This window comes from Formica exsecta, unplaced genomic scaffold (assembly GCF_003651465.1).
Source record: "Formica exsecta isolate Colony F162 unplaced genomic scaffold, ASM365146v1 scaffold928, whole genome shotgun sequence".
NCBI lineage: Eukaryota > Metazoa > Arthropoda > Insecta > Hymenoptera > Formicidae > Formica > Formica exsecta.
The window spans coordinates 193,726-218,948 of record NW_021853694.1 but is presented as its reverse complement, the minus strand read 5'-3'; the positions used below and the strand labels follow the sequence as shown (position 1 = coordinate 218,948).

Below are 25,223 nucleotides of genomic sequence, written 5' to 3'. Positions count from 1 at the left end.
ACTTTACTTTAATAAAAATATATTTATATTAATTATTATTATTATTTTTATTAATAAATACATTTTATAAACAAAAAATTAATAGTTTGAATTAAAACCAACAAAAAAAAAGAAAAATTTTTAATTATTTGGATAGTTTTAATCTCTGATAAACCAGAAGAAAGAATACATTCTTATTTAAGAATTTTTATTAATTCCAATTATATATTTGACTTTAGATATAATTTGAATTTATGGAAATATTTAATATTGAATATAGGAAAATGATGTTTCAACCTCTACCAAAAATGTTACAAGATGAAACATATTTATAAACTTTTGAATTATTAATTTTTCTCATGTATATTTTTTGCAAAAATATATTTGTAATGAAAGGATTAGTAATCACCAATTAAAACATGCAATAAGTAATAATAATAATCTATAGAATGCAAAGTTTAATTTTTAATAAGTCTGAAATTTCAAATTGAATGATCTAAATAATAACAAATATGAATGTATATAAAATCATCTAGTTTTTTTTTCTTTTTTCAAGACTGCATTTTTCTGTAAATACGAGAAATTTTTATACAATAATTGGTAGTTATATAATTGATATAATTAGCTAGTATATGCAATCTTTAGATATATAAAACTCAGCTGCAATTGTTTACATGTAAATTGTTAACGGTAAACTAAGTATCTGAGTTTTATACATGGTATAATTTACGCATTTATTTTTATTTAATATTTGTTTGTATGTACATTCATATCATTTGTTCAGTCTTTTTATATACAGTATTACCTCACTTCATGCACCTTGTTTGGGACTGATCGCTATTATCAAGTGTAAAAGCATAGCAAGGATCCATTTTTTTTTCTTTTTCTTTTTTACCTATTCCATAAATCTTCCTCATGATTCACCCAGGGCGAGAGCAAGATAAAAAGGGCGAATGAGAAAAGGAGAATAAGAACAAATAATTTTTAGCATTAAATTTGAATGTTAAATAAAGTTTATTCAGATGAAGAAGATTCGCACTCGCTTAAGACTCGCTTAAGAAGATTGGATGATTTAGTGTCGTAAAATGAAACGAAAAAACATTTGTGAAGTGAGATAGTACTGTATATATATCCTCATGGGTGCTGCCTGGTATGACGTTGCCATGGTTGCGGATGTCAGAGCTACACCTACTTAAACTCTAAGCAAAAGCTTAAAGGGAGAGAGTATCTCATGGGAAACCTATATGGTCTGGTTGTTGTATGTTTGCAGTGGCAATAGACCTAATAGTGCACCACATCTGGGATATTTTGCGTTTGAAAAAGGCCGAAAATTCAACCGGGCAGCATCCATTCTTCTACCAGCATAGGCGTACCTCGGCCTCATCCGACACACTCAGCAGATGATTTAAGCATGATAAGCTCACTCTGTCAAGCACTGCATTTTTTTTTACACCATACCCCTACGTATGACTGAATACAATACTGATAATTCTTTTTTATTTTAAATACTCGGATAGAAGTAATGTCCGTTTTTCAATACGGAATTAATCGCACATTTAAATTATCAATATAATTTAATAACAAATAGATTGATAAATACGTGATATATAAGGATAAATGGTTGTTAAGCAAATGAAAGAAGAAACAAATGAATTTGAGAAATATTTTTGTCATAATATTAAAATATCTGTCGTCTTGCAACAAATATAAAATTATCATGCAAGACTGAATTTATGTTTCATTACATTTTATTACATATTTGTTTCTACTGTGATATGTATACAAAAAATGTATACTAAATTATTAAGCATAATTTTTTTTTATTAATTCAAGTTTTTAGAAATATTGGTGAAAACGGACATTGTTTTCCCCCTAAATACATGATCTTTGTGGGATTATATCTTATTCTTATATGACAGAGAGAATGGCTTTTTATATGTATTTTATCCTGTATGAACATTTTTGTGTGAGTTTTGAAATGTAATTTTAAACCAAAGAAAATGCATGAAATTGTGTAGATTCAATGAAAGATAGATGAATTAGAATGTATTTATAGCAATTGATATCAATGAAACTGAACTTTTCCAACTATTTTCCAATTCTGAATTCGGTTTCCAATATTTTTCTATTTCTTCCTATATTGTCAATATATTCCAGCAGCACTTGGTATCCTTCATAATGCAATTTATTGAGAATAATACAATATCTCTAACATTTTTTTATATAAATTATAGTAATATATTTAAAGAATATGCAATATAATCGTTAGAGTAAAGAAAAGATGTGATATAGAAGGAGCTTTGCTTTAAAAATATATCTTGATTCATATATCTTGATAAATTAAAATTTTCTCGTTTCTCTAGAAAAGAGGAATGAAGGTAAGAAATCGTAAAAAGATATAAAACGCGATTAAACAATTTTGAAAGTGGTTTCCTGATTTAAAAGATTAGGAATTCAATATTCTCTATAATGAATTTCTATAAATTTATTTTAATTTCTATTTTCATTTCCTTGTAAAGACATTATTACTTAACATTATTTATATAGCTATCTATGGTCACTCAAGTTTCTGGACAAATATCTCAAGTATTATGCAAAAAAATCTATATACATAATATGTATGTATGTGCGCGTGATTGTGTCTGTTATATGTATGTGTATATTTTTGTGTATAAATATAGGTATTACTTAAAGTTTTAGACTTTTTTTATGCCTTTTTTTTTACTTTCAATCGCTTCAACATGTTTTGCATTTTTGCATAATACTTTATAATATAAGCACATACAAGTATTCTTTAGAGAAAGCATAATTATCTGAGTTAATTTATCTAGTTTGACTTATTTATGTATCTCGAAATAAATATTCATCTACCGCACTCATAATATTGATTCTTGTACATAGGTATAAACATACAAGAGATATGCCAAAACTGTTGCAGTTCCTTTCAGTAGCATTTCCCGCGAAAAATCTCAAAGCTAGAATTTTGTTTAATGTAACTCATAATAGAACTGTATTATTTGCACAACTTTCTTTACAATAGCTATTAAGTCTGAAAAATGCAACTTTTTTTATCATGTATTTGTTCATTAACTTCTTATTAAAATCTTTTAATTTTCGATTATACATAGACACACATTTTATTTTCACAACTTTAAGACGACATCAATTCTTCTCAATCTACATATCTATAGTCATCAGAGGATACAAGTTTTGGCAGACAGCTCTATTGTACATTGTTAACAAAGAAAAGAAATAGACTTCTTGTATTTACAAAACGATATAATGAACACAAGTGTCTTATGCATAATAAATCACATGTAATCATAATGCAATTACAATTGTTATCTAAAATATTAGCAATTAATAATCCAGATATCTATAAACAATTATGTTATATTGTTCCAAGATGTCCTACAATATATATTGTCAATAAAGAGAAGTTTATTATCCCCAATATACATCATGCGCGCATCACTATTCACACACTGACGTTTCATGATTTGTTGCAGTGGCGATAGATCTGATAGTGCAGCACATAAGAGACTTCTTAAGCAACCGTGGTAGGGAAATGTCGGAGCCTGAAAGTCCAATAAACAGGATAGAGGAATTGTTCAAGAGGCCACATTAACTTTTGAAATTTTAATGAGTTTCACAGAGATCTGCTGATCCAATCATGTTGTGCTTCTTTTTGATACAGATCTTTTTCTTTTTTTGTATATGTAATCTCTTAATTATGTAAATGTAGATCATAAGAAGAAATCTCTCGAGATTAATGTTATTAGGAATTTTCATCATTGTTTTAACAATACTTATTAGAAGTGTTTGCATTTTGCAGTGATATTTGAATTAAAACTTGTTATAATTAATTATTTTGTGAGAGTAAATGCTTATATACAAATATACATAGATATGTGTATAGTATAAAGGATACACAGGATACGATCAAAATGCGTAGCAAACCTGCAAGAACAAACTACATGTAATAAGATACAAAGAATTTATATTAGGCAGAATAAATCTCTGTCTGAGTCTTACAATTTTTTATGTAATCTACAATTTGTTTTGCCACACTTTTGAACTATATTCTGTATCTGGAAACATCAAAAAGTACTATATCAAATAAAGTATACTGTTGCGTGCAGCACAGTTACCTATATTATTTTGTAGAATATCAGTTAGAGATTATTAAAATATAAAGCAATATTTATACAAGGAGCTGTACAATGTAAAATATAAATTATTTTTCTCCTGTTGATTTTGTGAATGATTATTCAATATGTTATATAATTAACTGTTTATTGTTATATTGAATGGCATAAAAAAAGAAAATATATAAAGTTTAATGATTATAATATTATAATTAATATTAAAACTGCTTTTTTTAATGCATGTATGATATATATTTTACATTTATTAGAATTATTGATAGTAGAGTTCTAAATTCATGCCATCGTGTATTTCATCTGAAATTAGCGCGATTAAGAAAAATATAACTTTGTATGAAATTATTTGTTTATAGTTCGAAAAATTATAATAAATTGTCTTAGTATATATTATATATACCTATGACACGATCGTATTTTAACAGAAAGGATACAATCTTGCAGCTTTATGTGATCTTTGAAAATGGTGTACCACTTTTTCAATACAATCTTCTCCCAGTGCGTCCCCGTCTGGGCGGCTATCAATTTTTTCAGATCTCCTATGGTGTCGTCCGGGTTGCATTTGACTCTAACCTTCTTACCGAGACGGTCGTTACATGTTATCTCTAACATTTTCTACCGTACCTGACAATAAAAGAATTTTGATAATATACTGCGCAATAATTTTACGTAAGTTACAACAATCAACATTTGTTTACACTCTTCATTAATATCGCAGACACGTGTCAGACATGTATTCGTGTCGTTTAATATTCAATCCAGATATCGCAGGCGAAAAATGATCGCACTTACTCTCGCTATATACTAAAATTGCGCGGCTTCAAATTTTCGCAGTGGTTCGTGAAATACGAAAAGACTAATATTGGGTCGATGACAATTCTAATTTTCGCTCTCTGATTTTGCGTTTTCTTTTTTTGAGGTTAAGAAGAGAAAAAAAAACAAAGTTCAACCAATTATACTCGCGGTCGATAATAAAGATTTCGTTATTTTAAATTTAAATTACCTACCTCGATAGCCAAAGACTACGCATTAAAAATTGAAGAGATTGAAGATTAAAGATTGGAATTTAACTAATCACACACACACAGAATAAAAGAAACTAAAATTTCTTTGTCCTGATTGGTCACATTTCAATTTTGAATCTTGAATCTCAATCCTCAATGCGTAGTCTGATACGGGCTTTACAGGCCCACAGGGCCTATTTCACCAAGTTCGGTTAAATTAACCAACGGTTAAAATTAGCAGGGTGGCCAACAGAAAATAGAAGTGAAGGAAAACCAAGCATTCTTATCATTTCAGTTGGAACCCTGCTAATTTTAATTGTCATTTAACCGGACTTGGGGAAATCGGCCCTAAAAGAGTCGATTATGTATCTTTGAAACAAAATGAAAATTACAAAAGTGTACAGATTTACTAGATTTCGACAAATGAAATTGTAAATACTCTAGTAAATTTACTCACTTTTGTAATTTTTACATTATTTTAAGATACACAATCAACCCCTTGGAGACACAACAACAATCGATTTTGATTGGATCTTACTTCTATAACCAAGAAATCGACGTCGAGTGTTGATAAGACGATGCTCAACGGTTGTGCCTCCAGGGTATTGATCATGTAACTTTTTCCCTAGGGCGGAAACGTGAAAAGTGAAAAATATTGGACGCGTTCGGCAGAGAAAGCGCTCAGTTATTGTCTTGTCAACACTCTACTTTGATTTGTTGGTTCTAAAAGTAAGAGCCAATCACGTTCGATTGCTACTAAACGGTTTTCTCTGCTGAACGCGCCCATTAAGGTGCCTTTTTACGCTGACGCTCGACGCTCATTTTTAGCGGCAAAATAGGTCACGTGATTAAAGTTGACGCTACATTGTGAAAAACGCATGAAAAGGATTTAGTATCGAATTTATAACGTCAATACCGTATGTAAATCATGTCATTCAGAAATAAATATTACATATGGTTAAGTGAGTGTACGAAAAAATTATCAGAACAAAATCGGCAATGTAAGAAACTTTTGGCAGCAGTTCTGATAAATGATCAATTACAATAACAGGAAAAAAGAAATTATTGTAGGAAACAGTATTGGGTAAATCCAATATTCATAGAACGATACAATCATGGATTTTACCACGCATTTTTTCCTGTCATTATTTTGAAAGAAGCACGATCCAGGAAAAAAAAATCTCATTCATATAGTCAACAGCACGGCTTGACGCTGAAGCTGAGGAAATCTAGCTTTTTTTCTTGACGCTAGCGTCGAGTCGAAGTCATGACCACATGCAACGCTGAAACAAGCGTCCCATGAATTCGCATCTTTAGCATTGCAATTCATGGCAAAATTTTTCACTTTTCATGTTTCCGCCCTAGAGAAAAAAGTACATGACCGATAGCTTAAGCCTGCGGCACACGGTACGATTTTGCGTACTAGATCGCATGCGAGACATTTTGCTAGCAATTACAATGGCTATGTAACTTGAAATATTATGTGCTGCGTGTTGCTGTGCGTGCTAACATGCTAGTTTTTGGTAATAGGTTTGGTGCTTTATTTCACTATGGTTTTGTTGCTAGCTGCAGACGATACTACGACAAAAACGCAAAAAATAAAAATAATAATAAATATAAAGACAAAAGTTATATATACATATATAAGTAATTATGTATTTTATTTATAATTATGGTGATATTAATTGAATATGTATATAATTAATTACAAATGACAGATTTTATAACCTAATAAAATTAAAAAAATTTTATTAATTTTTCCATAATAAATATCTTGAATCGTATCTTGACTAGATACGCAATCATTGGCTATTATCTAAAGGATTTTTGGAGTCTTGAAGAATTTTGTTAAAATCTCTAGAAATCTTATAACTAAAATATTAATCCAACACGTAAGATAATCTGCACGTGTGAAGCGAAAACTAGTAACACTCTTATGATTGGAACACGTAGAATACTTCGCTAAACAGCACGCAACGAATCAATTAACAAAATCAGTACAAAAAATCGTATCGTGTGCCGCAGGCTTTAGGTTTGTTCGCGTTGCTTGAAATTCCCAAAAAGTTCTGCACTGAAGACGAGATAAATATATATTCGGATGTTGAAGAAAGTGAAAGCGAAGATACTAAGTGCAAAAAGTTCAAGCAACGCGAACAAACCTCTTGAACGCACTCATTAAATGTATAAAAAGTGCAAAGAAAAAAAACATATCTATCCCCAGTTAGCCAAGTCTGTTCTAACAGATTTTGGCAAGGCCTGCTACAAATTATTGTCAGCAAAAAGGCTATGAATTGGGTACAAAAGTTGTTATTACCGATTAAGCTGGCAGATTGACGGCAAAAATTGAGCAAGATCTGGCGTGCACAATCTAATGGCATATTGGCAGCAAAAACCAAGCAGAATATGACAAAGTATTACAAAATTCTATTATTTGAAATAGTATAGTTCAGTCGTTTACCGCTATGCGGCGTGTTATTCATATCTATACTCGTATTCAAGTTTTTGTCATGAGTGTATATAAAGCCTGCAAAATGTGACTAATAATATTGTAATATATCTATCTCTATCAGTTCAATTTTTGACACGATGCCTATACAGGATAATTCAAATATTGAACTGATTTTTGGAAAATCGAACAAATAATTGTTCGATTTTTACTTAGATTGAAGATTAAAGATTGGAATTTAACTAATCACACACACACAGAATAAAAGAAACTAAAATTTCTTTGTCCTGATTGGTCACATTTCAATTTTGAATCTTGAATCTCAATCCTCAATGCGTAGTCTGATACGGGCTTTACAGGCCCACAGGGCCTATTTCACCAAGTTCGGTTAAATTAACCATCGATTTGTTGCGTCAATCTGTCGTTGCACTGCTAGTGACAGATCTGCTTTGGTGTTGTACCCAATTTGACATCAGGATATGATTTCAACTTTTGGTTGCAATTGGGGCGCAAATGGTTAGTTGGGTCATTAGTCTGGCAGTCCGTTCTCTGTCGGAGGTTGGGGATTGAGGCCGATATTACATTTGTCGTACGACAAATGTAATATCGGCCTGAGGGTGCCATTACATAAAGTTACGCTAATCCGCGTTTCCGCGCTCCATGTAATGGCACCCTGAGAGTGCGAACCCATGCAACGAAATAGCGTAACACGGAACGAGAGCGGAACCAATCGCGAGCGTTCTGCAGTTTTTGTTATGTTCGCGATTGATTCCGTTTTCGTTCCGCGTTACGCTATTCCACTGCATGGGTTCGCACCATAGACATAGTATATCTAGACCGAGCGTTTGCCTTTATTTAAGGAGTGGGGGTAAAGATGCACGTAGAAAAGGACATACTCTGTTTCGTGCTTCTTGCGTTCTCTCTCGCTCGCACGTAGCATAGCGTACTCTTTGGCTATGCTACATGCGAGTGAGAGAGAGCGCTAGGAGCACGGAACAGAGTATGTCCTTTTCTACGGGCACCTTGGCCCTCACTCCTCAACACTCGGTCTAGATATACTATGTCTATGGTTCGCACCTTAGAACTGTTCAACAGGATGAACTTCAAACAGCAAAAACTTGCGCCGGAAGTACGTCACCGATTCTAGTTACTTTCTAAACTGCTGCTGCTTTTCACTGCTCATGAAATGTTACCTGTCTTCATCCGGGCCTTTGGCTACCTGTCTATTAATCTGTGCTTTTGTGTACACACACATGGCCGTGCATGCGCACTTTTGAGCAGTTACTCACAAGAGAGAGGCAACAATGATTTTCTTTCTCACTTCCTTCCGACATGTTTTTCTATCGGGAAACAAAGGCATTCCCCTTCCATTTATATATGTTCTAAGGTTCCCACCCTGAGCGGTGATGCGGAGTGCGGAGTCGGAGCGTCGGAACGGCTAGCTATATATGTTGCGCTCTCCGCGAGGAGATATCTCTTCCTCGACCTCGACGATGCCATGTTACTATTGCTATGTTATTACAGGAAAGATTTCGGAGAGCGTGAGCGTGGTGGTTCACTGTCCGCTACAATAAAAATAAACGCTATCGCAGGTACTATGGCAAAAGCGGAGCGATTACGCTTCACGATTCTGGAGGACTTGATACTTTTACGGGAGGTTTTACGACAGAACCCGTACGAAGAAAGCGACAGGTGGAAGGCCGTTGCCGAGCATGTCGTAAACGCGACGCGGAAGAACTTCAGTCTGCGTTGCATCAAGGAGCACGTCGATCATCTGTTAAAAATTTGGGCGAGAGAAGGCCACGCACACTTGAGAAAGTAAGCGAGTGCTCGTCATCATATTTTGTAATGTATCGTTTTGTAAAATTAATACATACAATCTCAAATGCATTAGTGCATAATGCGGTATTATCAGCTGTTTTTTAACGAAACGTTTATTATGAAATAATGTATATATAGTCAAAGATATATTGTATCTTTTTACTTATTGATTCGCAGATCAGGAACCGAGGAACAATATAATGAAAAGGAGCAACTTTTGCAGCAAGTACAAGACTTACAAAGAGAATTCAGATGCTCTAGTAAAAGCTTCAATGCACAGAAATCAAAAATGCAAACAAGAGAGGTAATCTTGGAGAACATTTCTGATACTTTAGAGGTAATAATAGAGGAACCGCTAATGGAAACATCCTTATCAACATTGTTGCCAATTGCATTACCATCACCAACTTCATCGTCTTCGTCTTCGTCGTCGTCGTCGTCGTCATCGATTCTGCAATTCTCGGCGAGCCCATTGTGGTCGCCATCCACATCACCATCGAGAACGGGTGGTCCAATAAGGAATAAAGTGCGTCACGATGTGAAGAAGTCAACGTTACAATTTCTACAAGAAAGATACAAAACAGAGGTAGAATTTCAAGAAAAACAATTTCGCTTGGAGGAGAGGAGAATTCAACTTGAAGAAGAAAAGTTTAGAATGGAAAAAAAAGAACGCGAGGCGAGACTTGAATTAGAAATTGAAGAGAGGAAACAAAGGATCTCTGTATCCAAACAGAAACAAGAGATTCTAGAAATATTATTACAATTAATACATAAACCTTGATTATTTTTATAAGATACGTTTTTCTCGTTTTATTGGTTTATAAATAAAATTATTGTTAAAAAATACGAAGAAAGAAATGCATATTCTCTGATTTAATGGTGATATTTTGACCTTGAGTCACTTTGTGAAAGTCGAATGAAGATTATCTTGAATGTTTTAAATAGGTACTCCCGTCTTTTATTGTATATGTATATTGTTGTAGTTGATGTGGAGACATTTTTAAAATGATACAGTTAAACCCCCTTTTGTCAAGAATTTCCTGAATTATGGATCATCGAAATTACGTTACCGCTGGCATTAGCGTGACCCAAAGTATATCGTTAAATACCGTAGCAACGAGGAATTACGAAGTTCCGATCTCTATTTGACATACTCGCAAAAAAGATGTAAATACAATCGTGCAGCCACCACGTAGCACATTTTGGGTCACGCTAATGCTGGTAACATCATAAATTCGACGGTTCAACTCACAATTAGGAAGTTATTATTAACAGAAGAAAGTTTAATAATACAAGACTATTTTAGAAACGTCTCGACATCAGCTACAAAAATATATTTGAAACAAGGATTTATTCTTGTGATACATTTCTTCTCAAATCCATAGTTTTCGAAATATCAGAACGGTCTGTTAATTTTTCCCTGTATAAACATTATCATATATATAAACGCATATAATAAATTTTTTTTTATATTAAAGAGACGAAGAGTTATACATATTTAAAAATGATTATAATATATCAGAATAAAAATTGCGATATTTTTTCGACTAAATATGCAATTATAATTATATATAACGATAGTATAGTGGTTAGTATCCCCGCCTGTCACGCGGGAGACCGGGGTTCGATTCCCCGTCGGGGAGGAGTTTTCTTTTCTTTATTTTTTTTCTCTCATTATTATTATTTTATTATTGTCAATTATTAACCAATAATCTCTAAACACATAATGTTTATTAAATTTAAATTTTTATTCTTATTAGATAGAGAATCTTTAAGAAAAAACTGGATGTTTTTTCCCGTCATTTTATTAATTTAGCGCTAATTTCTTTTATTGATTAATCTGGACACAAATTTCTTTATCCTGATTGGTCAATTAACTGCTGCTTATTTTAGCATCACTTACTTTTAGCATCAAAACAAACTCAACTTGGGATTGCATATATCTTTTTCTCTCTCGCAGTATTTGATAAAAAATAATGAAAACCTCTGTTTTATAATGCGATTAAGGGTGACGTCCCATGGCGCGTATTGCGATACGCGCGTGTCAGGCGTATCGAACTCTGCGACCAATCACAGACGATCCGCCGTTTTTGATACGCCGACAATCTGCTGAATTCATAATTCGAGCGGATCGCACAATCATATACAGGGTGTCCCAGATCATTTGGGACAATACTCGTGTGCAGATAGAGCGGACCAAACTGAATCGAAAAGTCATCTATCATTTTTTTTTTTATAGCGCTTAATAAAGGAGTTATTATTGAGTTAAGTCTGGTCAATCAGCGCTAACCTTTAGCCGGGCGCACGTCGGTGAGCCGCGTGCCGTGAAGTGTATGCTGCCGCATACTACCAGGCGCGCAGCTCGCCGACAAAAAGATAACTTACTGATATCATTTCTAAGAAAATTTAATTAAGTCTTTAAAAAGTCCTCTTAAAGAGCTCATCCTCTCAATAATGCTCACTGGGTATAGTCTTTCTAGATGCAACATTGTGGACTCTCCCGCATGCGATTGCGGGGCTCCACAACAAGATATTGGTCACGTCCTTTGGTCCTGTCCGCTGCTCTCCGCACAACGTGGCTCGCTCCTCTCTGCCGTCGAGCGAGGGCTTGCAGTTCCTCCCCCCCTATGATATTTTTGAGCTTTTAAAATTTTCATCCTATAAAATTGTCGCTCCTATTGTTTCCTTCATAGACATAGTATATCTAGACCGAGCGTTTGCCTTTATTTAAGGAGTGGGAGTAAATATCCACGTAGAAAAGGACATACTCTGTTTCGAGCCCCTTGCGTTCTCTCTCGCTCGCACGTAGCATGACGAAAGAGAGCGCTATGCTCTGTGCGAGCAAGAGAAAACGCAAGGGGTACGAAACAGAGTATGTCCTTTTCTACGTGGGCATCGGCCCCAACTCTTTAAATAAAGGCAAACGCTCGGTCTAGATATACTATATCTATGGTAGGAACCAAACTCCGGTGTACTGAAAACAGCGGAACATCTGTGATTGGTCGCAGAGTTCGATACGCGCGTATCGCAATACGCGCCATGGGACGGCACCCTAAAGCCCGTATCAGACTACGTATTGAAGATTGAAATTTGTCCAATCAGGATAAAAGAAACTAAAATTTCTTTGTCCTGATTGGTCAAATTTCAATCTCAATGCATAGTCTGATACGGGCTTAAGGCCCGGTTCAACTTATAGCGTTTTCGAATGTAGCAAGTTTAATCGCTCTCAAAGCGATTAATGATGTCATTGCATCATATCTGCCAATAAAAGGCTTGAATACATAGTAAAATATAGTAATTAATTGAATCGGGTAGAGTTAACCCGTTCATTCGAAAACGCTATTACTTTAACCCTTAAGCCTTGTGTCCATGATGCTAGAACTCAATCCGAATTCTCGGACCGAGAAATGTGTAGCCAATCAATTTGCAGCTTTTACGGAAAAACGGCAATTTTATTGGCTACACGTTTCTCGGCCCGAGATCTCGGACCGAGTTCTAGCATCGTGGACACAAAGCTTTAGAACATATATAAATGGAAGGGGAATGCCTTTGTTTCCCGATAGAAAAACATGTCGGAAGGAAGTAAGAAAGAAAATCATAGTTGCCTCTCACTTGTGAGTAACTGCCTTATTTTTCATTGGGCCAAACCGGTAAGCCGTGCATGCGCACTTTTGAGCAGTTACTCACAAGAGAGAGGCAACTACGATTTTCTTTCTCACTTTCTTCCGACACTTTTCAGCCTGCTATTCTCCTTCCATTTATATATGTTCTAAGCTTTAACCGGAGTTTAACTCTTTAATGGAGGATTCACATTGCATCCGATGTCCGATGTACGACGTCCGATTGAATACATCGGACATCAGACGTAATGTGAATTCTCCATGGAACGGCTGTGATTGGATAGTATAGTATTTAGTACGTATTAAAATATATCGGTGTAAAATAGGATAGTAGAAACCAAACTTCAGCGTACTGAAAACAGCGGAACATCTGTGATTGGTCGCGGATTTCGATATACCTGATACGCGCATATCGCAATACGCGCCATGGGACGTTACCTTTAAAGTATATCGGTGTAAACTAGGCCATTTACACACAGAGGCTGATGGGTTCGAGACCTACATGAAGCTAGCCGGAAGAAAATATTAAATATGATTATTTTTAATTTTTCTGAATGTATTTTGTTTGTAAATCGTTTGTGATTGATTGTGAGTCTGTTTTTAATGTTTGTGACAAATTAGATTTTTTGTAATTAACAATTTTAGTTTAGTTATAATGTCAGCCGACACTTTTTAGTAATAAACAGATTTTGCGAGAGCTGATAACTGTAATCGACAGGAAATCGTTTGTGATTTACAAATATACCAATGTTACGTTTATAAATTGATAAATTTTTTATTTATGTACAAAATAAATTTATTTTATAATTGTAGTGCGCATGCGCAAAGTATACTCAAGACTCCTGCCTACAGAAAGCGCCTCGACGTGTTTATGCATAGCGAAAATCGTCCCGCGTGTCAAATAGCGTTTTCGAATGAACGGGTTATGGCTTCTACACACAGGACGCGGAAACGCTTGCCGCGCGGCAAAAGTTGACGCGGTAGCCAATCAACTTATAACTTTTCCATTAGAGCGAAAAATTGATTGGCTATCGCATCGTCTTTTTCCGCGCGGCAAGCGTTTTGCGTGTCCTGTGTGCAGAAGCTTTTAATCCAACCCGGATCAATTAATCACTATTCCTCAACACTCGGTCTAGATATACTATGTCTATGGTTCGCACCTTAGAACATATATAAATGGAAGGGGAATGTCTTTTTTCCCGATAGAAAAACATGTCGGAAGGAAGTGAGAAAGAAAATCATTGTTGCCTCTCTCTTGTGAGTAACTGCTCAAAAGTGCGCATGCACGGCTTACCGGTTTGGCCCAATGAAAAATAAGGTTACATTAGTCACAATGTGTGTGTACACAAAAGTATGTATACTACAGACACGATGCTTGTATGTATAGTTACTCACAAGAGAGAGGCAACTACGATTTTCTTTCTCACTTTCTTCCGACACTTTTCAGCCTGCTATTCTCCTTCCATTTATATATGTTCTAAGCTTTAACCGGAGTTTAACTCTTTAATGGAGGATTCACATTGCATCCGATGTCCGATGTACGACGTCCGATTGAATACATCGGACATCAGACGTAATGTGAATTCTCCATGGAACGGCTGTGATTGGATAGTATAGTATTTAGTACGTATTAAAATATATCGGTGTAAAATAGGATAGTAGAAACCAAACTTCAGCGTACTGAAAACAGCGGAACATCTGTGATTGGTCGCGGATTTCGATATACCTGATACGCGCATATCGCAATACGCGCCATGGGACGTTACCTTTAAAGTATATCGGTGTAAACTAGGCCATTTACACACAGAGGCTGATGGGTTCGAGACCTACATGAAGCTAGCCGGAAGAAAATATTAAATATGATTATTTTTAATTTTTCTGAATGTATTTTGTTTGTAAATCGTTTGTGATTGATTGTGAGTCTGTTTTTAATGTTTGTGACAAATTAGATTTTTTGTAATTAACAATTTTAGTTTAGTTATAATGTCAGCCGACACTTTTTAGTAATAAACAGATTTTGCGAGAGCTGATAACTGTAATCGACAGGAAATCGTTTGTGATTTACAAATATACCAATGTTACGTTTATAAATTGATAAATTTTTTATTTATGTACAAAATAAATTTATTTTATAATTGTAGTGCGGATGCGCAAAGTATACTCAAGACTCCTGCCTACAGAAAGCGCCTCGACGTGTTTATGCATAGCGAAAATCGTCCCGCGTGTCAAATAGCGTTTTCGAATGAACGGGTTATGGCTTCTACACACAGGACGCGGAAACGCTTGCCGCGCGGCAAAAGTTGACGCGGTAGCCAATCAACTTATAACTTTTCCATTAGAGCGAAAAATTGATTGGCTATCGCATCGTCTTTTTCCGCGCGGCAAGCGTTTTGCGTGTCCTGTGTGCAGAAGCTTTTAATCCAACCCGGATCAATTAATCACTATGTTTTACTATAAATTCAAGTTTTTTATTGGCAGAGATGATGCAATGACGTTATTAATCGCACTCAGAGCAATTAAACCTGCTACATTCGAAAACGCTGAAAATTGAGTATACTTTGCGCATGCGCACTAGTTCTGAGAGCGATTAAGGTCGATATTACATTTGTCGTACGACAAACTTTTTAAGTGCATGGATTAGCTAATTTCTAGAGATTCAAGAAAGTTTCTATTTTGCAGCCAATCAATATACTTAAAAAGTTTGTCGTACGACAAATGTAATATCGGCTTAAACCTGCTACATTCGAAAACACTAAGTGTCGGTCTACAATAGTGATTTAAGCTCTAAGCCTTAAGAAATTGACCAATCACGATCAAGTATGAGGAGAATACTCGACTGTGATTAGTCAATTTCTTAAGGCTTAGAGCTTAAATCACTATTGTAGACCGACACTAATAACGTTTTCGGACGAACGGATTAACCTAACCCGGTTCAATTAATCACTATATTTTAATATGAATTCAAGCCTTTTATTGGCAGAGACGATGCAATGACGTCATTAATCACTATAAAAAAGACCTACGTCCGAAAATGCTATAAAGGAACTAAAATTTCCTTGTCCTGATTGGTCAAATTTCAATCTCAATGCATAGTCTGATATGGGCTTTAAACTGTTGGACGAGATGGCGACGATAAGGGCAAAGGCCGATATTACATTTGTCATACGACAAACTTTTTAAGCATATTGATTGGCTGCAAAATAGAAACTTTTTTGAGTCTCTAAAAATTAGCTAACTAATGCGCTTAAAAAGTTTGTCGTACGACAAATGTAATATCGGCCTTAGGGCCAATTTCACCAAGCTCGGTTAGATGAACCGACGGTTAAAATTAGTAGGGTTTCAACTGAAATGATATGAATACTTGGTTTTCCTTCACCTTTATTTTCTGTTGGCCACCCTGCTAATTTTAACCGTCGGTTAATCTAACCGGACTTGGTGAAATTGGCCCTAACCGAGCTTGGTGAAATTGGGCCTTAGTCGATAGTCGCAAGCAAATTGACCAACCACAGTCGATTATTCCTAGAATATTCTTAGAATAATAGACTGTGGTTGGTTAATTTGCTTGGGACTAACGACTAACGACTCATTGTAGACCGGGCTGAAGGCGAGGATAAGCGACACGCTCGCGCGCGCGCAGCCGGCGCAGCGCCACCTATACCCCGTTCGGTTAAGCAAGCGTGGCTAATCAAAGCACCAAGAGGTAAGCTGCGAGGTCTGTTTATTTTTGATTTTTCGTTAGATAGCTGTAGCTCCACGTCGGCAATTTGCAAGAGTAATGCGCTTCTTCGTCGTGCCTCGTCCCGTGCAACGTATTCGAAAAACAATTGATCTATAGCAGCAATTGCCATGGAAACGTAGGTGTGAACGCGCCGGACGGGTCCGTAATTTGTCGGGCATTTTGCCTGGTAAAAGTCGAACCCCATTGCACACCCCGCGCAGTTATCTCCGTCTGTCCGTCCATCCGTTCGTCTGTCATTCCCATCCCTTCTTCCTTTTTTCGCCCTATCTTCCCTGTCATCCTTGTCGTCCCTGTCGTCCCTGTTGTCCCTGTTGTCCCTGTCCAGAGTCGAGAGTGTCGAACTCGTTTTCGCGTTCGCGTTCGCGCCACTCTAACCAACTAACCAACGTGCGCGTCGATAGCCGACGACGCGTTTACGCGGGTACGCATCGAGGCAACGAGCGAGAACGAGAATAGCGGCGCTTCGTCGCTTATATATATTCGCCGATACCTGGCCGCCCCGCGTGAATACGTAATAACGGGACTCTCCTCACGATTTCTTCTGCCGCAGGAAAATGAGCAGCTCCGAGGAAGTGTCCTGGATCTCGTGGTTTTGCGGCTTGCGCGGGAACGAGTTCTTTTGCGAGGTGAGTACTCGGGAAAATGCTCCTATTGTATATTGTTACATCTTCGTCACATGTATTTTAAACGCTCCATAAGTAATGTTTATTGGAACACATTAGGGTTTCGGAAAATGCCAACTTATTCCTACTGCGGTCTCTCATCCGCAGTGTGTGTGTGTGTGTGTGTGTGTGTGTGTGTGTGCGTGTGCGTGTTGTGTGTGTGTGTGTGCGTGCGCGTGTGCGCGCGCGCGCGTGCGTGCGTAGAAGTAAAAGCGATAAGCTTTTCTTATATAAATACTCGTTTAGATTTAAGGTAAGAATAATAAAGCGACAAAATCTCAAAGTAGAATTAAAATGATGCGTGAAAGTATAATCCTGTTTTTGTATAAGTGACATATGTGGTATATACATATTTTGTTAGTCATCTAATAAATGCTTTAAAATATACAATTTGTTTTCTATCTTTCTTTAAACTATAATCACGATAATTACACAAATTTATATTTGATATTTTAAAATATACATTTATTTTGTTATTGATACATTTTTTTATTTATATACGAGAGACATTCGAATAATATTTCTCACAGAAAAGTTTACAATTATAGATGTCACTTATTCTGTTTGTATCAAGGTGGATGAGGATTATATTCAAGACAAATTTAATTTGACGGGACTGAATGAACAAGTACCACATTATCGTCAAGCATTGGATATGATTCTCGATCTTGAACCTGGTAAGTTGCCTCGAAACAGTAACAAATGAAATTATTCTCTTTCTCTAATTATTAAGTATATAAACCGAAATAAGAGGTAAAAAAAATTGTCAAATACATATTACTACTCTTTTTAATACTCTTGTTGATTTTTACTTGTTAGATGATGATTTGGACGACAATCCAAATCAATCAGATTTGGTCGAACAAGCAGCGGAGATGCTTTATGGTCTTATTCACGCGCGTTACATACTTACCAATCGTGGCATCGCTCAAATGATCGAAAAATACCAAGCAGGCGATTTCGGCCATTGCCCGCGAGTTTACTGTGAATCCCAGCCGATGTTGCCGTTAGGCCTCAGCGATGTTCCCGGTGAGGCAATGGTCAAGAGTTATTGTCCCAAGTGCATGGACGTTTATACGCCAAAGAGTTCGAGACATCATCACACCGATGGAGCTTATTTTGGAACAGGATTTCCACATATGCTGTTCATGGTCCATCCCGAATACAGACCGAAACGTGCGGCAAATCAATTTGTACCTAGGTAAATAGAAATCAATCTGTGAATGATAAGCACTTTTAGTAATAGAATAATGATCGTACAGTAAAAATCCAAAATACTATCTTTGGCTGTAAAAATTTTAAAAGTATATGGTATTTTATTATTTTTTTTTTTATGATGAAATTATGAAAAATATACAAGTAGAGAAGAAGTTACTTTAATATAGATAAATATTGCTTCAATCGAAAAAATCTTATTAAACACAACTTTTGTATATAATTATATATAAATTTCGTGAAAATTAAAAATTTTTCTATAGATTCTATTAGTATACAATAATCAAAATCATATCATAATTTTCTCAATATATTTTCTAGTGATATTCATAATATTCATAGTTTCACGCACACACACACACACATGATAGATTGAGCAACAATGATCTTCATGCTACACTGTGCTTTTATAAATTGTACATGTTTAATCAGAGATAAATTAATATAAACACCTAAGGAAATTAAATGATATTTAATAATAATGATATTTGATAATAATTGAGACAAAATCAAGTCTTATTATATATTACTATATACTTTACACTATTTGTGAAGTTTTACTTTCTGTATATATGTAAAGATATATGAAATCCGAAAGTTAAAAGATAGATTTTATTTTTTTTCAGATTATACGGCTTTAAAATTCATCCTCTAGCATATCAGATCCAGCAACAGTCTGCGTCCACGTTTAAAGCACCTTTACGGGCTCTTAACTACAATAATGGAAAACGTTAAGGTCATTTCGGAATAGCCTAGAATACTTCCTTTCATTACTCGCAATTTCTAATTTCGTCCTGAAGATTTAAATAAAATATTTTTTATATCTCTGTTTCTCCTATGCAATATGTTTCTGCGCAAATAGGACATTTCCTATGTAGTCGCTCCTTGCAACTCTTTCAATTTACTCATTATCTCATTGCTCTTACGTTTTCGGAGTATCCGATATTACGTAAAGAGATGAGAAGAAAAAGAGAAAGAGAGAGGCAAGCACATTTAGTTTCGTCGTGTAAATCATTATCATAATTTAAATTGTAGTAATAATATTGTTTTCAATAATCGTTTACGCGAAGAACCAATATGTTTTTGTATAGAAACTTTGAACATAATCCACTTTAAAGGATAAAGGAAAAATAAAAAAACATACTATATAGAATAATTTCGTTAGATCATAAATAAGGAAAGACATGATTATAGGATAGAACATACATCCGTTTTGTACGAGAGTCGTTCGCATCATCGTATTTGCTGCCAAGTAGTTCCTAAAAATGTGCAGAAGCGGACTTCCTAAAAAAAGAGTCGAGACGCGGGTAAAAAGAGAGCGAGAGAGAGAGAGAGTACTCTGAGTTTCGCATTGATTCTTTTCAAGACGCAAAATAATGTATAAAGGGGAGAATATAGCTATTAAGTGTAATTTAATTTAATTGCCGAGTAATTTGTGCGCGAACTGTGACAGAAACAATTTATTGATATGTAAAATCGTGTAGATAATATATATAAATAATTTACTTTAACGCCAAAAAAATTATTGAACTTGAGACGCAATAATTTTAAAGAAACGAAAAATCGTGCACAACGTTCCACGAAGAATTAAAATAGACGATTATCTTGGTTTCTATCACAGTTTTCGAGACGTTTTTATTCACATTTAGCATTGGTGGAAGAAAGATTTCGCGCGAAAATTTAGAAAATAAAATTCTGTGTATAATTTTTAACGTAGAACAACAAAGCTACTAGTAATATTTTCTTCATTTCGTTTAATTGTTCGCAAAGTAAAGTTTTGAGTCAAATAGATTTTGTATCCAAATTGATTGATTTATATTAGAGAAAACTACTGTATCGTATTTTCGCTTTAAATTAAAGTACGATTTATTTACACGCATTGTGTTTTCAATATCCACATACATTTGTGAATTTGAATTTAAAAAGATTCATATAAATATGTAATTTAATTTACAATGCTGTATACATTTAATAATTGCATTTTTATTATATGCATTATATTTTACAACAGTTAATGGGCCTCCGTATAATCATCAATTACAGACAAAAATATCGTATACAAGATGTACGATCTTAAGATACTATGCGGCCATTTCATTGGTTGAATGGGATCTTAAGACGACCCAAGACCACACTTAAGACGATCTTGAATATAAGAACGGACTATGAATACCGGCCCTAGAATCGGTGCAGCTTCTGTTCCCAAGGCCATTGCACGTGAAAAATTGGTCTAGTTTCCACCGAAGTATTAATTCGCATCTAGCGCGGCGTAGGACCGCGGTTTCCACCGAAGTCATCGGTCCGATTCTGTTTCGGTGCGCATCGAATTTAACGTTTCCATCGACTTAAATTTAGTCCTACGCCGCGCTAGATGCGAATTGATACTTACGGTGGAAACTAGACCATTGTTACTCGTAACCGTAATGCCCGGTCTACAATGGGTGCTTTCCATTTAGTGACTCAAGTCGACACAAGCATCATTCTATCTCTGTTGTTCACTGGTATTGAAAGAAGATAGAATGATACTTGTGTCGACTTGAGTCACTAAATGGAAAGCACCCAATGAGTTGTTAATTGTTAGTCGTAAGCAAATTGACCAACCATAGTCTATTATATCAAGAATATTCTCGAAATAATCGACTATGATTGGTCAATTTGCTTACGACTAACGATTAATGACTCATTGTAGACCGGGCTTTAAGCCGATATTACCTTTGTCGTACGACAAATGTAATATCGGCCTTAAGGGTCGACAGGAGTGACGGGCAAACTCCGAATTGACATTGGAGACCTTGCGCGGTGAAAATGTGAAACTCAGGGTATCGATTCTGTAATTCAAATGAGAGTGAAAATTACAAAAATGAGTGTATTTACTAGGTTTGGACCAATGAAATTATGAATTTTCTAGTAAATTCACTCATTTTTGTAATTTTCACCCTTAAGCCCGAATCACACTAGCGGCTCGCGGCTGCGATTGCGATTGCCTCAGCCAATCAGAAAGCACCAATTGCAAGTATGATTGGAGCGTAGCAAATCGCAGCCGCGAGCCGCTAGTGTGATTCGGGCTTTACTTGAATTACAGAATCGATACCCAGGTTTCAGGGTTACCAACAGTGGTCTAGTTTCCACCGTAAGTATCAATTCGCATCTAGCGCGGCGTAGGACTAAATTTAAGTTGATGGAAACGTTAAATTCGATGCGCACCGAAACAGAATCGGACCGATGACTTCGGTGGAAACCGCGGTCCTACGCCGAGCTAGATGCGAATTAATACTTCGGTGGAAACTAGATCGCTGAGGAATGAATTCTCAGTCTCGATATATAGGTGTATGTCTGTATACGTACACACACGATTGCATCGCTCGCGTGGACACACCGTGGAGAGGAAAGATAGAAAAGGATCAACGATCACGCTATCCTTGTTCCTCTAGCGTATCTCTTTACGGCCGAGATATAGCCTGAAAATGCTTTCTGGCCTCTCGTAGCAGAAAGCAGTAATGCAACAAGACTAATGGGCGCCCACTTTTTGTAAATCTTATATTTGTTTATACACATTTATGCGTATATATGTATCAATAATATCTAAAAATTATATATATATGATTAAAAATTGTATGACGATAAAATAACAACAGTAAAATAATAACTCAGAGTGAACTAATATACAATATGTAAAACACGGGCACTTATTAAACTTGACAATTTATTGCTTTCTTATTTGTTGCTTTTTCATCGATACTTTATGTATTGTCAGCATGATAGAGCGACAAGGAGAGAATGATTGTTAATTCTTGGCTTACATTATCTTTCAGTAATTGCAAATTTATTGACCGACAATTATGCTATCTTGATTTCTTTTCGATTATATCGATATTATCGTGTAAAAATATCTGCTACATAAATACTGATAATATGAAAGCATTTACAAGAAATATGTGATGACTCAGTGCAAGGAGTGTTCAATCTATCACGCAGTAAACTGCCAAGGTGCACGTAGAAAAGGACATACTCTGTTCGCTATGCTACGTGCGAGCGAAAGAGAACGCAAGGGTCACGAAACAGAAGGTCTGTTCTTTATAGCTGAACTGGCTGCACTAGTTCAGAGCTTATCTTTCTCCTTCTAACGGGGAGAGAAAAAGATAAACTCTGAACTAGTGCAGCCAGTTCAGCTATAAAGAACAGACTCAGAGTATAGCGGGGAGCACACACTTTTGCATAAGCGCATAATCATAAGCATGAGGAAATTGATTGGTCCATTTTTTTATGCATAAAGAAATTGACCAATCAAATTCCTTATGCTTATGATTATGCGCTTATGCAAAAGTGTGTGCTCCCCGCTTATGTTCTTTTCTACGTGCATCTTTACCCCCACTCCTTAAATAAAGGCAAACGTTTGGTCTAGATATACTATGTCTATGGAACGGACTATGAATACCGGTAGTTTCTCCACATAGGAGGCGGCAACGCTTGTCGCGCGGCAAAAATCGCGGTAGTCAATCAACATACAATTTTTTCATAAGGGCGAAGGATTGATTGGTCGCCATTGATCGCATCGCTATTTGATTGCGCGGCAAGCGTAGCCCATAGATATATAGACTGGATTGAGCATTGTGAGATAGACAAACGTGCGCTTGCTGTAGAAAAAGAGGTACTATATGGGAGGCCTATGTTTGTCTCTTTTCCTATCATCTCATTGGTGATCTAACGACTAACGACTCATTGTAGACCGGGCTTTATAGTTTTCTACCATAGATATATAGATTGGATTGAGCATTACGAGATAGACAAACGCGCGCCTGCTGTAGAAAGAGAGGTACTATATGAGAGGCCTATGTTTGTCTCTTTTCCTAGCATCTCATTGGTGATTTTCTATATGGAGGGGGATAAAATCACCAATGAGATGCTAAGAAAAGAGACAAAATAGGCCTCCCATATAGTACCTCTCTCTCTACAGCGAGCACGCGTTTGTCTATCGCAACGCTCAGTCCATTCTATATGTCTATGGTTTAACCGCTCTGAAAGCGATTAATGACGTCATTGCATCGTCTCTGTAAATAAAAGACTTGGGCCGGTATTCATAGTCCGTTCTTATATCCAAGATCGTCTTAAGTGTGGTCTTGGGTCGTCTTAAGATCCCATTCAACCAATGAAATGGCCGCATAGTATCTTAAGATCGTACTTAAGACGATCTTGAATATAAGAACGGACTATGAATACCGGCCTTGAATTCATAGTAAAATATAGTGATTAATTGATCGGGTTTGGATTAACCCGTTCATTCGACAATGCTATTAGTTATCGTTTTGTCAACACTCGACGTTGATTTGTTGGTTCTAAAAGTAAGACCTAGGCCGGTATTCATAGTCCGTTCTTATATTCAAGATCGTCTTAAGTACGATCTTAAGATACTATGCGGCCATTTCATTGGTTGAATGGGATCTTAAGACGACCCAAGACCACACTTAAGACGATCTTGGATATAAGAACGGACTATGAATACCGGCCCTAATCACGTTCGATTACTGTGAGGTTTTCTCTGTTGAATTTGTCCATTATGGCTGCGTTTCGATATTTACTGCCAGTACTGAAAATATATAGTGCACGTGACGTAAACTATACATTTTCAGTACTGGTAGTTAATATTGGAACGCAGCCTATGTATAGAGATCAGTGTGATGCGGGCTTTATGTTATTTCTCCCACGTTTCCATGAAACTGTCCTTCAACTCCGATTCTCCGACATTCCCACCAATAAACGCGATCCTTGCGAATTCAAATGCTATGATGTAAGATGTAAGGCAAAAACCGGTAGAGCCAAAAATTCTCTCAACGTTTAAATTACGTTTAAGTTTTGGAAGTGATACTTATGCATAAAATATACAAACTGATATATCATATCAGGATCATTTTGTATATATATATGTATATATATAAATCTTTATATGCGCATGTGACGGCCTTGTAACGCGCGTGTACGTGCATACCGTACTTTTTGTCGACGATTCTCTTTGTTAGGTGTTGTTAGGCCATTCTATAACCGGGCTGTATAATTTGACAGATGTGTATGGATACATGCGTATGCTGAATCGAGAATGCTTCGAACACTCGCGGTGAAAGTATCCTGGTGATTTCACTTCCTCTTCGCGTACTTCATCGTTAAACCAGGAAGCCTAATGTCAATTTAACTAATTGATTTTTAGCTTATAAATAATTCGAAACGTTAAAACGCTTTTTCTTCAGGTAAGTACTTGCTTCGAAAGTTTACAATTCTGATCGGAAATCTGCATCGACAGATAAAAGAGAAAGACAGTAAACAAAAATTAACTTTTCTACACGTATCTGCTTTTTTAGAATGATAACAGTTGCAACTTTATCATTTGTGTACTAATAAATATTTTTAAATATTTACATTAATGTATTTCCCTCTTTATATTATTTACTATCTTATTTATTTATTTATTATAATTTATATGTACTTTAAGAAATAAAATGTACAAACCATTAAAAGATTTTATACAGATTTGCAAGATAGGAATTCTTAAGAGCATTATAATGCAGCTGAAAAGAAGATTAAT

At 35.7% G+C, this 25,223-nt stretch overlaps 5 protein-coding genes across 10 annotated transcripts in view; 4 read left to right on the top strand and 1 right to left on the bottom strand.

The window, feature by feature from the left end:
- The window catches only part of LOC115245190 (uridine-cytidine kinase), a 6,350-nt gene extending 2,118 nt beyond the window's left edge, over nucleotides 1-4,232 (top strand). Inside the window, exon 5 of one of the 3 annotated variants that reach the window (XM_029823370.1) lies at nucleotides 3,108-4,232. In XM_029823370.1, coding sequence (XP_029679230.1) covers nucleotides 3,108-3,235 — 128 coding nt within the window. In that variant the 3' untranslated portion in view covers nucleotides 3,236-4,232. Of the gene's footprint in view, nucleotides 1-1,249 lie in introns of all 3 variants that reach the window. The other 2 variants (XM_029823371.1, XM_029823369.1) reach the window with 2 other exon arrangements.
- On the bottom strand, nucleotides 3,366-5,092 carry LOC115245191 (ubiquitin-like protein 5). 2 transcript variants are annotated; one of them, XR_003885496.1, is made up of 5 exons: nucleotides 4,935-5,092; nucleotides 4,577-4,766; nucleotides 4,388-4,442; nucleotides 4,015-4,070; nucleotides 3,366-3,939 (listed from the first exon to the last, which is right to left on the bottom strand). XR_003885496.1 is itself a non-coding variant. In XM_029823372.1 (4 exons), the coding sequence occupies exons 2-3, from the start codon at nucleotides 4,752-4,754 to the stop codon at nucleotides 4,399-4,401; spliced, it is 222 nt and encodes a 73-aa protein (XP_029679232.1). In that variant the 5' UTR covers nucleotides 4,755-4,766; nucleotides 4,935-5,092; the 3' UTR covers nucleotides 3,366-4,070; nucleotides 4,388-4,398. The 2 variants fall into 2 exon arrangements, 1 of the variants encoding a protein (XP_029679232.1); XM_029823372.1 differs by having other exon boundaries at nucleotides 3,366-4,070.
- A 3,883-nt stretch (nucleotides 5,093-8,975) lies between these two features.
- On the top strand, nucleotides 8,976-10,426 carry LOC115245207. Its single transcript, XM_029823398.1, has 2 exons — nucleotides 8,976-9,410; nucleotides 9,591-10,426. The coding sequence occupies exons 1-2, from the start codon at nucleotides 9,091-9,093 to the stop codon at nucleotides 10,192-10,194; spliced, it is 924 nt and encodes a 307-aa protein (XP_029679258.1). The 5' UTR covers nucleotides 8,976-9,090; the 3' UTR covers nucleotides 10,195-10,426.
- A 6,232-nt stretch (nucleotides 10,427-16,658) lies between these two features.
- Nucleotides 16,659-20,522, top strand: LOC115245198 (casein kinase II subunit beta). Of its 3 annotated transcripts, none has more exons than XM_029823384.1 (5): nucleotides 16,659-16,733; nucleotides 17,323-17,398; nucleotides 18,009-18,111; nucleotides 18,254-18,635; nucleotides 19,276-20,522. In XM_029823384.1, exons 2-5 carry the CDS (start codon nucleotides 17,327-17,329, stop codon nucleotides 19,382-19,384), a joined length of 666 nt encoding a protein of 221 aa, XP_029679244.1. In that variant the 5' UTR covers nucleotides 16,659-16,733; nucleotides 17,323-17,326; the 3' UTR covers nucleotides 19,385-20,522. The 3 variants fall into 3 exon arrangements, with proteins under 3 accessions (XP_029679244.1, XP_029679245.1, XP_029679243.1); XM_029823385.1 differs by having other exon boundaries at nucleotides 16,727-16,745; XM_029823383.1 differs by lacking the exon at nucleotides 16,659-16,733 and adding an exon at nucleotides 16,761-16,887.
- A 3,906-nt stretch (nucleotides 20,523-24,428) lies between these two features.
- Nucleotides 24,429-25,223, top strand: part of LOC115245208 (probable serine/threonine-protein kinase ndrC) — a 6,791-nt gene continuing 5,996 nt past the window's right edge. The window contains exon 1 of the mRNA XM_029823399.1: nucleotides 24,429-24,888. The gene's annotated coding sequence lies outside the window, so the exon portion shown is untranslated. The remainder of the gene's footprint in view (nucleotides 24,889-25,223) is intronic.

Bases quoted from the DNA above. Each gene is read 5' to 3' on its own strand.
- LOC115245191 (XM_029823372.1), bottom strand. From the start codon at position 4,754: ATGTTAGAGATAACATGTAACGACCGTCTCGGTAAGAAGGTTAGAGTC. The intron at 4,443-4,576 runs GTATCCTTTCTG...CGCTAATTTCAG, and splicing joins TCACATAAAGCTGCAAGATT to ATGAAATACACGATGGCATG.
- LOC115245207 (XM_029823398.1), top strand. From the start codon at position 9,091: ATGTTACTATTGCTATGTTATTACAGGAAAGATTTCGGAGAGCGTGAG. The intron at 9,411-9,590 runs GTAAGCGAGTGC...ATTGATTCGCAG, and splicing joins GGCCACGCACACTTGAGAAA to ATCAGGAACCGAGGAACAAT.
- LOC115245198 (XM_029823383.1), top strand. The intron at 17,399-18,008 runs GTGAGTACTCGG...GTTTGTATCAAG, and splicing joins GGAACGAGTTCTTTTGCGAG to GTGGATGAGGATTATATTCA. The intron at 18,636-19,275 runs GTAAATAGAAAT...ATTTTTTTTCAG, and splicing joins GCAAATCAATTTGTACCTAG to ATTATACGGCTTTAAAATTC.